Source organism: Hakea prostrata, chromosome 2 (assembly GCF_041222555.1).
Source record: "Hakea prostrata isolate BN-2017 chromosome 2, UWA_Hpros_2, whole genome shotgun sequence".
Taxonomy (NCBI): domain Eukaryota; kingdom Viridiplantae; phylum Streptophyta; class Magnoliopsida; order Proteales; family Proteaceae; genus Hakea; species Hakea prostrata.
In genome coordinates this window covers 44,588,817-44,601,895 of record NC_142601.1, presented here as the reverse complement: position 1 = coordinate 44,601,895, position 13,079 = coordinate 44,588,817, and the positions used below count along the sequence as shown (strand labels likewise).

Genomic DNA, 13,079 nt, shown 5'->3' with positions numbered 1-13,079 from the left:
AATAAATTGCTTTGACAAATCGGGTCTAAAGAGTGTTTGGTTTTAAAGACACCAACTAGCCATTTTAGAAAACAAATTAAAGCAGTATTCTGCATGGCTAAATCTTTAAACCCCATACCCCCTTTCTCCTTAAATAAATGCATTTTATCACATGCAACCCAATATTCTAAGTTCTCCCCTCAGCCTCACCCCCAATAAAAATTCTCTGCTTGCTTCTTAATTTTCTTATGCAAAGTTTTGAGAGTTTGAAATGAGAACGGGCACTTTGAGGAAGGGCAAACATAACTAACCTCATCATAACCTCCTTGCTAGCATGAGACATCAACCTTAACTTCCAACTTTGTAGCTTTTTGACACTCTATCCTAAATGAATTGAAAAGCTGAATGTTTTGAACTCCCTCTATCTGAGGGAAGGCCAACATATTTAGATAGTTGTTGAGTATGAGAGATCCTTAACATTGCCGAGGACGAGACCCTGAATTTCATATGAGTGTTTGGGCTAAATGTGAGACTATAATTTTTTTAGGTTAATGGCCTGACCACTAGCCTAAATAGTACAAATCTGAGCAAGGTTTCACATTTCACAAATAAGAGGCTATCATTAGAAAAATGAAGATGGGAGGTGGAGGGAGCTCTATTTCTCACCTTTACACCTTTAGTTAGACCATAATTTTCAGCTTAGCAAATAAGAGGCTTCAATGAATGGTAACCCAAGTCTGTCATATGTTGTGCGCATGTCTAGCTTGACAGCAAGATACCTCTTCCTCCCCTTCATTCTTTTCTTTATACAGTGAAACAACTCATGGGCCATTTTAAGTGTTGTCGAGGATCAACATGGAAGGGATGAATGTTGACTGGTAAGGTGCCACTACAGAATCAAGAAACTGTTGAAGCGTCTTTGCTATGATTTTTTATTTGAGTGTGCTAGGGCTGCAACTAGGCCGGGCTGGGCCGGGCTTTTGCAATCCCAAGCCCAGCCCTATATGGTATAATTTGAGCCTATTCCCGCCCTGGCCCTAGTTCAGGGCCAATGATTATTGTCCCTGACCCTAAGCCCTACAAGACCAAGCCAAGCCCATTCCCGCCCTAATTGGCCCTAATTGGGCCGGTCGGGAGGGTGCCCGATTGGCCCGTCCCCCGGCCCAACGGCCCCCACGGCCCTGATTGGCCCTGATTAGCCCAGGCCCTAATTGGCCTTGTCCCTAGCTTTAATTGGCCATATCTTTGGTCGTAAATATCAAATGTAAGACAGGTAGTAATTAAAATACATATTAAAGTAAATAAATACTTAAATTCCAAACTCAGTTCTGGAAAATAAAATAGTAAAGATGTCAACAAATAATCCAAAACTATATTCAATATGTATTTAACTATTTATACCCATTTAGATTTTAGAGAAATAGAGAAATCCAAATTTCTAGGGTTTTTAATTTGCTATTCAATGAAAATTATGGTTATTACATGTAAGCTTGAAGGGAAAAAGAAAAAGATTTATCTCAATTCTCAATAATCTAGCCACAAGTCTCTCTCTCTCCCCCTCCCTCCCCTCCCTCTCTCTCCTCTCTCTCTCTCTCTCTCCCTATATTCTTTTTCCTTTGGTTTTCTCCAGCGGCAAAGAGTTAAAATTATTCATGAAATAGAATAAGTGAGAGAAGAATTGTAATTAAATTTAGGCATATTTGAAAGTCAAGTCAATTATAGAGAATGTCACACAAACCTTTGTAAACTTAGAAACATCGAGATTCAGAATTCAAAAGGAATCGATAAATGAAAATTTTATCTTGAAAGTCAAGAACTAAGCCGTAGGTAGGTATGTTTCATTCACAACTGTTCAATAAATTGATATCTTTATTCAATACAAAAAAAATCATATTCAAAACCTTGTTAACAAGTAAATTGACGATAATTTAATATTCAACAAAAAAAAAAAAAAGTATTTTTTTCATAGTTAAAGAAAATGATGTTTTAGTTACAAACATAGCTATATGTTTTTAATAAATTTTTTTGAAATATCACAATAGATTTGTTAGATATTCATGATGAGAAGTTGGGATATAGATTTGTTAGATATTAATTCTTTATGTAATAGTTTTTATTATTTATAATATATTATCTTGCCTTAGTCAAAAAACAAAATCAATATTTTATTGAACTAAAATGACTTTGTTGGAAAATAAAAATTACCTTAAAAATAATATAAAAAGTGAATTTATAGTCTAATATGATCAAAGTGACTAAATGTCAAAATCAAGACTCATATCGATGTTAGTATGAAGATCAGGGTAAAAATCTAGTACTCTAATACATGATAATCGTCAAATTAATATTAAGATTAGGCCAAAATTAGGGTCAGGATTAGGGCCAAAATCATATAGATGCTTATTACATTGGTTATGAGGTTATAATTTATTTTTATTAATTTTCTACAAAACATGATCATGTTTCTAAAATTTGACACGGTCAAGTATCTACCATATGTATACAATAATCCCCCAGTGGGTGGAGGGTCCGAGTCTTAGACTCAAACGGGGCGCGGAGGGCATATCGGGGCCAAGATCGAGCCAAAATCAAGGCCGGACGGGGCCAAACGGGGCCTAGGTCGGGGCCAAAACGGGTGCGGCGGGGCCAAGATCGGGCCAAACGGGGCCAAGATCGGGGCCAAAATCGGGCCAAGATCAAGGCAAAATCGGGCCCGGGTGCCAAAATCGGGACGGCCAAGAGGGGGGCGGGAGAGTAACCCAGGCCCGCCGGCCTAGTCGGGCCGAATATTTGGCCCTAACCCGCCCAGGGCCAAAACAGCCCAAGCCCTATCGGGCTCGGGGGCGGGCTTAGGGCGGGTCGGGGCCGCGGGGGGAAAGGCGCGGAGGGGGGGGGGGGGGGGGGGGGGGGGGGAGGGAGGGGAAAAAAGAAAAAAAACAAATCAACGTTCATTTCTTCGTAAGAAAAGAACTTAAGTACAAAGGATATAAGATCTCTTTAGTGACCTCTCAAAATTAAAGTCTGGGAAAATATAGGCATAATCTATCTGGACCAAGGGCATTGAGGGAATCCATATCAAAGAGTGCTAACTTGGTCTCCTCCCCTGAGGGGGGATTGATGAGAATGGTATTCATCTATGGAGAAACACAAGGTTGCACATAGTATTAAGAAGAGTGTGTAGAGCTTGGGTATCATATACTTCAAAAGTAAATGCATCACTAAATTGCATTGATTAAGGATATCATGCATTTGGGTTGGGACTACTATCCATTTCCCAAGCACATCTTGAAGTCTCATAATTTTATTGAAATGCATCCTCTCTACTATTGTGGCATGAAAAAAAATGCAATATTTCTATTTCCCCCATTGAGCCATTCCACTCTGGCTTTTTGCCTCCATAAATCCTCTTCCCTGGAAAACATTTCAATCAATTGCTCTGAAAACAATATTAACCTTCTCCTGTGAATAAATTCCTTCCCCTTACTATTGTAGAAGCTCCAATCCCTGATAAAGGTTGTGACTAGATATGTTCACATGTGTTTCTATTCTAGCTCTTACGTAGGATTTACAAGTTGCCATCTTCTATTTGAGAATAATAGCAGTTGAGCCAAAAGTAGTTGATTCCAAGCCCTTGATATTGCAGTTTTACATCCCTCATGCCTTGGCCAAGTCCTTTTGAACCTGAAAGAACTTGGATCGTAACAAAGAAACACGTGAGAGCGGGCCATTCATAATTAGCTAACACTTGGTCAAGCTTGACACGAATAGTGGTCATGCCTTTGCATTTGTCCATCCAGGTGAAAGGGGAGCCTTTGAACCCTAAACCAACAAAGCCATAGTTATTATCATCTCAAAAAAAGGCTGACAATCCTAGGGGGAAGAGGTTGGACCTCCTGATTTCTCTTGCCATGTGATGTGGGAGGTGAAATCACCTAGGTAAAGCCAACGGGAATGTCTCATGGAGCCTAAAGAAGAAAGTTGATCCCATACCGACCCTCCGTTGCTTTTAGTTGGATTGTCATACACAAATGTAAGATGAAAATACTCTTCTTTTTTGAGATAGAGGCCTTAGTGTCTATGATTTTGTGACTAGAGGAATACTATAAGGACCTGTATATGTTGCTAACATAATATGGATGATCCACCTCCAGTACCAATAGGCTTTATGTGAAATGCAGAAGAGAGTTACAACTTCTTTCCCACCTACTCTATTTTACTCTGAGGGTTGTGGGTTTCCTTTAGGAATACAATATCCAGTTGCTCTGCTTAGATTAATTTGGCACTGCTCTAAGAGAAAGGGGATTACCTGTACCTTGGACATTCCAACGATCAATTTTAATGCCCCTCATGGCTTAGCTCTTCTTCTGAGGCCATGGAGTCCATCATCAAAAGAGGCTCAATAGGTTCTTGGTCCATAGGGGAAGTGGGTGAGTGTTGAAAGGAGGGATGGGCATCTAAGAAGGCTTTCTCCTTTTAGTTTTGTAGCTTTTGGGAAGAGGATGGTAGAGTGTGTTGCACTTGAGGAGGAAGGGCTACAAGTATCGGATCTAGGTAGTGTATATTTGAAGGGGACGCAGAGTTGGAGCAGCAATAAAAGTAGGGTATTAGGTGAGGTTTTTATTGTATAGTTGGGGAAGAAGTTGTAGGAGGGTGGAGGTCAGATCACTAGTGGTTCAATTGGGCCTAAAGATGTGAGAGTAGGGTTTATAGGCTTATGGGCCCATGGTTGTTGGGCCTGGGATAAGGGGTAGGAATCATGGATATTCAATCCCAATGGCTAATGGGCTTGGGTGTAGTATTGGGTTCATGGTAAAAAATTCAACGGAAACTCAAGTTTCGACCGGGTGAAAATGGGAAACTTGAGTGGAAACTTGGAAAATTTTGAAGAAACCGAGGACTTTTCCGTACAAGTTTCGACATCAAGTTTCGACAGGTTTTAGAGAGTATTTTGGGGTGGGATCTTGTATTTAAGCTAATTAGAGTATAAAGAATACATTTGTTGTATTTTTCTAAAAAATCAATGTAGATATATCTTTTAATGTACATAACATCAATGTAGAGTTGCCCAAAAAGTACATTATAAACTTAACTACTTAAGCACATAACATTCAATATATAATTTCTAACTTCAAAATAGTTGACAATAAAAGGAAAATACAACTTAGTGCTAAGAGGAGTGCCAAGAGTGGATTCATCCTATGAGCTGAGTAGTACTATGCCTGTAACATCCTCTCCTCCAACCAACGAACATAGACATCCCATAACATTTTATGCCTATGGTTGTCAAGTTAATTGACAACTGTAACTTTATGAGTCTGGTCACCAATATGCTTAAGATAACCAACCTCAGGGAATATGCACTTTGGACAGGGAAGTCTTAATGGAGGGGGTATTTGGGGAAACATGAAATAAACAAAAAAATTTTGAAAATTTGGGAAAGCTTCAAAATTTACAGGAAAAAGTCTCAAGTTTCCACAAAATTTCCCAGGTTTCCAAGAAATTTCCTAGGTTTCCACGAAATTTCTCAAGTTTCCACGAAATTTTCCAAGTTTCCCACAAAATTTGGGAATTCTTTTTCCTCATGAACCAGCTGGTCCAACTAGGTTGAACCAAGTTTCGACAGGTTTCGAGTTTTCGACAAGTTTCGACAAAATTTTGACAGTTTCGATCGAAACTGAGGACTTTTTTTCGGTCATCATGAGTTTCATTTCGCATTTTCCAAAATGGAAAATTTCTCAAGTTTCGATGGAATTTTGTTCTATGATTGGGTTAAGCCTAGTGTTAATTGGGGATGGGTCAAAAGGTTGATGGGTTGTGTTGAAGAATTAATAAGGTATGGGGCCTCGATGTTGTGGGCAAACCAGGTAAGACAAGGAAGGGTTAAAACCATGGAAGTATGGGGAAGGGATGATGTGGAAAGGTCATATTGTTATTCAAAGGGAGGCCATCAACCATGGGTTGGTTTTCAATGATTGGGAGATTTACTGATGTTAGAGCCATGGCTAATGGGCTTGGGTGTAGTATTGGCTTAAGCCTAGTGTTAAGGGGGATGGGTCAAAAGGTTGATGGGTTGTGTTGAAGAACTAATAAGGTATGGGCCCTCGATGTTGTGGGTAGACCAGGTAAGCCAAGTTAGGGTTAAAACCATGGAAGTATGGGGAAGGGATGAGGTGGAAAGGCCATATTGTTATTCAAAGGGAGGCCATCAACCATGGGTTGGTTTTCAATGATTGAGAGATTTACTGATGTTAGAGCCATGGGTGGTATATGGGAGACAGGATCAGATATAGTTGTTGATGTGGCATTGAAAGGAGGTAACTTGAGCAAGTTTGTTTGATGTGGCATCTCTGTATGCATGCATGGATCAGTGAGTTAAATGATGGCCTTCGTTGTGGCTTTTCAATTCTTGAAACTTAGCACAACACTAGGAGTCTTCTTGACCAATAATTCCACAAAAGACACAATAATAAGGAAGGCACTTGTATTTGACCATTGCATCAATGTGTACTCCAGTTCTCCATTCAGTGGGCAGCTGTATTTTTAGTGTTTTGTCTAAGGCAATCGAGATATTACCCTCATGCAATGGACTCGCTAACCAAATTGTTTCCCATAATCACTATTGTTGACACAGGATTGCCAAGCTTCGCTGCTTGTTGCTTGGGAGATCACAACTCTATAGGAACTCCATGAATCGAAGCCTAAAAGTTTGTTGTAGGGAAGTCCCATAATGGCTTCTCACACCACCACATGATAAGCACTATAATTTTTCCCCCAACAGACCACGAACCCTCGTCTAATAGATTGTTACGATCCATTTTCGAAGAGAAACAAAATATGAAAGTGTGTTCACCTGCGGGAGTAATGATGACAACACCCCTAGTATTCCACCCTTTAATCAACGCTTTGGTGACAACTTGATCCCATACCTTTTGCCCTCAAGGATTCGCCCTACCAATGTGGTATTCAAGGAGAAGGACTATCTTCAAATTTGTCATCCAGGATGAAAGGATCATTCAGGTGAGCCATAAGATGCAACATCTAGGAAAAAGCAGGGGAGTGGAGAAGAAAGGGTTAGAAATGAGAAAGTTGGGAAGGATAGGTCACTCCAAAAATGGAGGAAGGGGAGTCACTCTAGAGGAGGAGAGAAAAGTTTGGAGGGAGTCCACCTTTGAATACTGACAATATAAACCTAAGTGAACCACCTTCTAGATATATGGTCATAAAATGTGAGGATAGCACAATCCTCACTTGTGAGCTAGAGGATCCCAAGCCAATAAGTATATGTTTGGTAATGATACTTCATAAGCATGGACAAAATTGCCAATGGTAGGTTAGTTGAGCGGTTAACAACCCAAACTCCAATGGGGAGGTCTTGGGTTCGTAGCCGGCAGCACGTATATTAGTAATATTCCCCCCCCCCCCCCCCCCAATAATATCAACTCGCCAGCTCCACAAAAAAATAATAAAAATAAATCAAAGAGCAACTGTTTGAGCATAGTTTGGCCTATTTGGATAAATGTATGCTCGAAATGTTTGAAACGACTATGGAACAAATTAGCGTTTGGTAATTCATTTTCTTAAAAATGATCTTTGTGACAACGTATATGATTATACATGAACACCCCCCCCCCCCCAAAAAAAAAAAGGGGAAAAACAAAGAAATAAAAAATAAAAAATAAAAGAAAAAGGAAAATTATTATTGTCCTCTCTACTATGGCTTAATTACTAATAGAACTTTGTTCTTTTATGAAATTGCTAGTGCACCCTCAGTTTTAATGGTGTTAAGAGGCTATTAAGGCTGGATGTGTAATGTCCACTTTGCACTTCATTAGAATTGAGAAACCAAAAGATGAAAACTACCCTCATTAGGAAAAACCATACGAAATACCAATTTTTTGCCCTTATTTTCTTGTTGCTTTGGATTTCAAAGAGTCAAATCCAAGTGAGATGAAAAAATAAGAATAAACTGTAGGGTTATTTTAGGGGCTTTTAAAAATTGCAAAGATGCCAGGTTATCAATTAAGTAATGGAGCTTAATAGTAGGGGACATCAATAATTTCAAGAAAAGTCTAAGGTTAGATTAGTAATTTCAAAAAACTATAGGGGATGGGTAGTAATTAAGCTATAGTTTCAAGGACATAAGTAATTATCCCTTATTTAACATCTTTAATACTTTTTTGTAAAAGCAGGAAGGAGTTGAATCATGTCTAAAGGAAATCTAAATTAAGCATACTCTCTTCTCGTTTCCAATAAAGTTGCTTTTTGATTTGGAGAATGACTAACTATGTCAAAGTTGTTTTACAAAAAGCCTTCTCAAACACAAAAATTGGACTAATTTATTTCCCAAAAATTATAGATCCGATTTGCCAAATACATTTTACTTGTTTTTTGGGTACTCTAAAAAGGATAGAATGCCAAACACAATTCCCGTGCCAATCACAAAACGTGCTCTAACTACCCATAAATGGCAAAAAATCACATGATACACAAAACCCAATATTCCTTAAGAAAAGCATATAATAAAATAATCCAATAAAAACAAGAAAGGGGATTAGGTCGGACCTTGCTTCAATTCTACACACTAAATGCACAGGACCGCCTACAAGATTTGGGGGATTGTCGGAACGAGATTTTGATCTCAACCTTCAAGCAATCAATAGTCGAGATTGAAGTCTTGCATCCAACGGTCTTGAATCTCGGAGGACAGTAATGCACAGGACTAGAGCTCAATTTATTAGGATCTCACTAATCACAACAACATACACTAGACTCATAGATTGCGATGGTAAGAATGATAGAGTTGAAAACCCAAGTAAAAAGAAGCTAGAGGCATCATAGAGCTCACTAACACTTTTGGAAGGCCAAAATTCACCATATATGGACACCTCGCAATCTTTAGGTAAAATAATTACAATAACAATATTGGAAGTTGGAACCGTGCATGCTACCAACAAAAGCTCCAAGTTCATTAAAACACCCTATAAGACAATCCTTGTATGGTTTTGCTTCAGTCCTCTACATTTAATGTGCATGACCATCTTGCGGTCATTGGATGGTTGCCACATGATCGGGTTTTAAATCATGACCACTCATTGCTTTAAACTTATGTGCATAAAAGATCCAAATAGTGGTCGGGTTTGGCAACCATACAATGGTTGCAGGGCATTAAATGCGCAAGATTGAAGCATCATCCCTAAGCGTCAGCAATCTTTTTCCAAAATAATTATAGTGACTATGTTGGAACCTTGCATGCATGCTCTCAATGGAGAAAATCACATGGATTGGGCAGATATCTTTGCAAGGGATCGTATCCAAGCTCTAGCAAAAGCTCCAAGTTCATTAACACACCCTACAAGACAAATTCGTTGTACGCCTCAACGTACCGAAGAAGAACAGATTGTGGCAAGGAGGATCCACACTATTGTTAAAGAGCAGAAGGAGAAGGATGAAGCAAGCTTAGAAGGAGGAAACCCATGGAGGATAGGTAAAAACTTTCTTGATCAATCCTTCGTCCTCTCTTATCCCTCCCTGAAGATGACCTCTATTTAATTTTTAGACTATTTTAAGTTCTATCACTCTAGAACTGAAAAAACCCTCCAAAGTAAAAATGACTCTGAAGCTGTAAGTGAAAAAGACTGACAAAGTAGCCCGTAAATGGGTTTGGTTCCTCTCCAGGGAGAATATCTCCCTAGGAATGCCCAATGAGGTCTAACAGCTGGCCATGTAGATTATACTAATCCAAAGGCAGTGATAAAATCTGTATTTTTACCCACAGAATCCAAGTGAGATCCCTTAGATATACTATTAGGATCCTAGGGGATTTCACATTGAAAGCCATGAGGAGCAGGGAACGAAACATCGATTGTTTCGCTCGGTTCGCGGCCCGGCGAACCGAGCGAAATGGCGAATAATCGCCGAGATTTCGGCGAGATCTCGGCGGCAACGAACTGAACGGTATTAGCCTCTACAGCTCTTTCTTTTCCTTTCTCTTTTTCTTCTTCTTCTTCTCCGGCGAAAACTGCTGCTACCCACCTCAGACTCAAGGAGCAGATGTCTCTTTCACTCTCTCTCTTTCTTCTTCTTCTTCTTCTCCCGGCAGAAATAGCGAGGGGCAAGTAGGAGAAAAAAAAAAAAAAAAAAAAAAAAAGTTTTGAAGTTCGCCGGAAAATCGACGATTTTCCGGCGAAATATGAAAGTTTCGCCGGAAATTCTTGGTTTCGCCGGAAAATCGACGATTTTCCGGCGAAATATTGTAATGTCGGTTTCGGCGTCAATCTTATTTCGCCCTCCGGCGAAACCAGCGAATTTCGGCGATATTTCGCCGAAATTCGCCGAATAAACGTTCCTTGATGAGGAGACACGTAATACTACTAGCATATCATTAGTGGTCAGGTTGCATATGGTATGGAATTGGGCTTGTGGGCACCCAAAAGACGGTCTAGAGCCCTGAGGGGACACGAGGGGCCCCCCCTTTTTTTTGGGGGGGGGGAGGGACAGGGGGGGGGGGGCCCACCAAAAGGGGGGGGGGGGGGGGGGGGGGGAAAACCTGGGGGGGGGGGGGGGGGGCCGCACGGGGGGGGGGGGGGGGGGGGTGTGGGGGGGTGGGGTTGTATAAAAAAAAAAATAACCCCGGGGGGGGGGGGGGTGTTTGTCTATAAAAAACCAGCTAGACGCTAATGTGTGTGGGGGGGGGGTGGGGGGAGGGGGGGGTGGGAAGGGGGTAAACCGAATATTATACATTGTCATATTAGCCGGGTTCCACCCGGTCTCAACAGGACAAAACCTGATCGGGCCTGGACCGAATGGGGCTCCACATGACAGTTGATCGGGAAGGATGCCGATCACCCATGACCAAAAGCGCAACGTACGCCACAGATATGGCAATCATCCTTGTTATAGAAGGTCAACTCAGCAGCTGATTGAATGGGACTAACAACAAGGGAGCATGATCCAAGGAGAAACATCAGCCCTTGTCTGGCTGACTTACCAAATACATAAAAGGTAACATCCATACTATAAATGCACAGATCTACCCCTCCGGTAAGCAACCAATACACTCTGAGTCTATTCTTGTGTAGCTTTAACACGAGACCTCTCGCTCTTCGTATTCTGACTTCATCATCGGAGGCGGTTGCCCGGCGCACAAGCCGGCCCGCATCTAACCCTTTTTTGCAGGACTCACCGTCCCGGATACGAGAGGTGACTCAGCCGGATCCAGAAGCATAAGTGATCCGCATCAGTTTGGCGCCGTCTGTGGGAACGACAAAGCTTGGAAGTCATGGTGCGACGAACTAACGGACGTTCCCGACAAGAAAGTACAGGGGATGATCGAGTAATTCCCGAAGAAATGATTAATCCATCGGTTCACGAGGAACAAGAGGTACTTCCAGACAACATGGTTCTGGACGATCCAAATGAAGAAGGAACATCGCGAGGTCCCCGGGACCAGGCCATTATGGCAGATATGGACGAGATACGCAAAGGTATGCTCGAAATGCAAGGGGTATTACGCGGTTTGGTCCATCAAATTGGGGTCGAACAAGGACCAAGGCGTAATACCCAGTCCGGAAGGTTAATGAAAGCCTTCAGGATGGTACGAGGAGCCCGACATCCAAGGCGCATCCCGAGAACAAAAAATACTCGGGAACAAAGGGAAATACAACCCGATCGTAGCAAGCGCCAAACCACGCCCAATGGGACAAGGATCAGTGCTTTAGAGCGTATTTCGTTGCCGCCTAAAACAGGATCCTTGCCCCCCAGGGATCGTCGGGAAGAGGTCGATGAGATCGTGGATAAGGAGGAAGAAGGGGAAAGCCAACCCCAACCTTCAAGGTCGAGAATTTCGACCTCTCGGGCACCATCCCAAAGGAAGGAGACTACGACCCCTCGGTCGAGGGGGGAGCGTGTCGAGTCCGATGAAGATGGAACAAGGCAAAACCGGCTGCGAAGGCGAGTGGCCGAGGTCGAACGAAAGCTGGAAGACCGGGATCATGACGAAGATCTTGACGTAGTAGATCGGGAGCCGTTCTCGGATGAAATCATGAACATGCCTCTCCCTAGAAATTTCATCATGCCGACCTTCACCCCTTTTGAAGGGAAAACAAATCCAAAGGAGCATATCAGCTACTTTAAATCAGTAATGATTGTGCTAGGTCGGGAGGATGAATTGCTCTGCAGAACTTTTCCAGCGTCACTCAAGGGCCCGGCTATTAAATGGTTTAGTAGTCTACGACCAGCATCAATAAATAATTTCCGGGAGTTGGCCCAGAAATTCATAGCCCGATTCCGCAGCGCAATCGGGAGTAAAAAGACGTCCGACAGTCTCTTTGGCATACGACAAGGACGAAATGAGTCCATTCGGGATTATCTGAAAAGATTCGACGAAGTTGCCATCGAGATCGAGGAACTTGATGATCAAGTTGCATATAGTGCGCTTTGGAGTGGCATTACCCACCAAAGGCTTCTGGAAGTCTTGCTGACGGATAAGCCAAGAACGTACGGGATGCTGTTACGCAGGTGCCAAAAGCAAGCCAGTGTTTATGAAGTGATAAATGCTCGAGTCAAAGCAGATCGGGACAGAAGATCAGATCGGGACGTGGATAAACCATCCCCAAGTGACAAGCATCAGAGGTCAAAAAGTAACTGGAAGCGTGAACAAGTGAACTATACTCCTCTAAACTCGAAGCCGTCAGAAATTCTGATGAATATTCGGGATAAAAAGGAGTTGAAATGGCCCGGGAAGATACGTGCACCTCCAGAAGATCGGGATATGACGAAATATTGCCGATTCCACCAGGATTACGGCCATCATACGGATGCCTGTCGGAATCTGAAGTTTGAAATAGAAAAATTGATTCAGCAAGGAAAGTTGGGTTAGTATGTAAAGCAATCGGGGAAGAGCCGAGCGTACTCACCCGCGCCAAAGAAAAGAGGCCGATCCCCAAGTCCAAAAGAGCTTGTCAAAAAAGCGGACAAGGGAAAGGAGAAGGCGGATCGGGAAGAAACACCTGTGTACGTGATTATGGGGGGACCAACTGTGGAATCAATCAGAAAGGCAAAGCAAAAGGCTCGGTTCGTAGGGGCTGTTCATTTGCCTAAGA

The 13,079-nt window shown here is 42.0% G+C and overlaps 1 protein-coding gene across 1 annotated transcript; it reads left to right on the top strand.

Annotated features, from left to right (window-relative positions):
• Positions 1 to 11,257: 11,257 nt before the first annotated feature.
• LOC149024435 (uncharacterized) lies at positions 11,258 to 12,856 on the top strand. The gene is made up of 2 exons (XM_089143480.1): positions 11,258 to 11,462; positions 12,132 to 12,856. Exons 1-2 carry the CDS (start codon positions 11,258 to 11,260, stop codon positions 12,854 to 12,856), a joined length of 930 nt encoding a protein of 309 aa, XP_088999606.1.
• Positions 12,857 to 13,079: the final 223 nt, after the last annotated feature.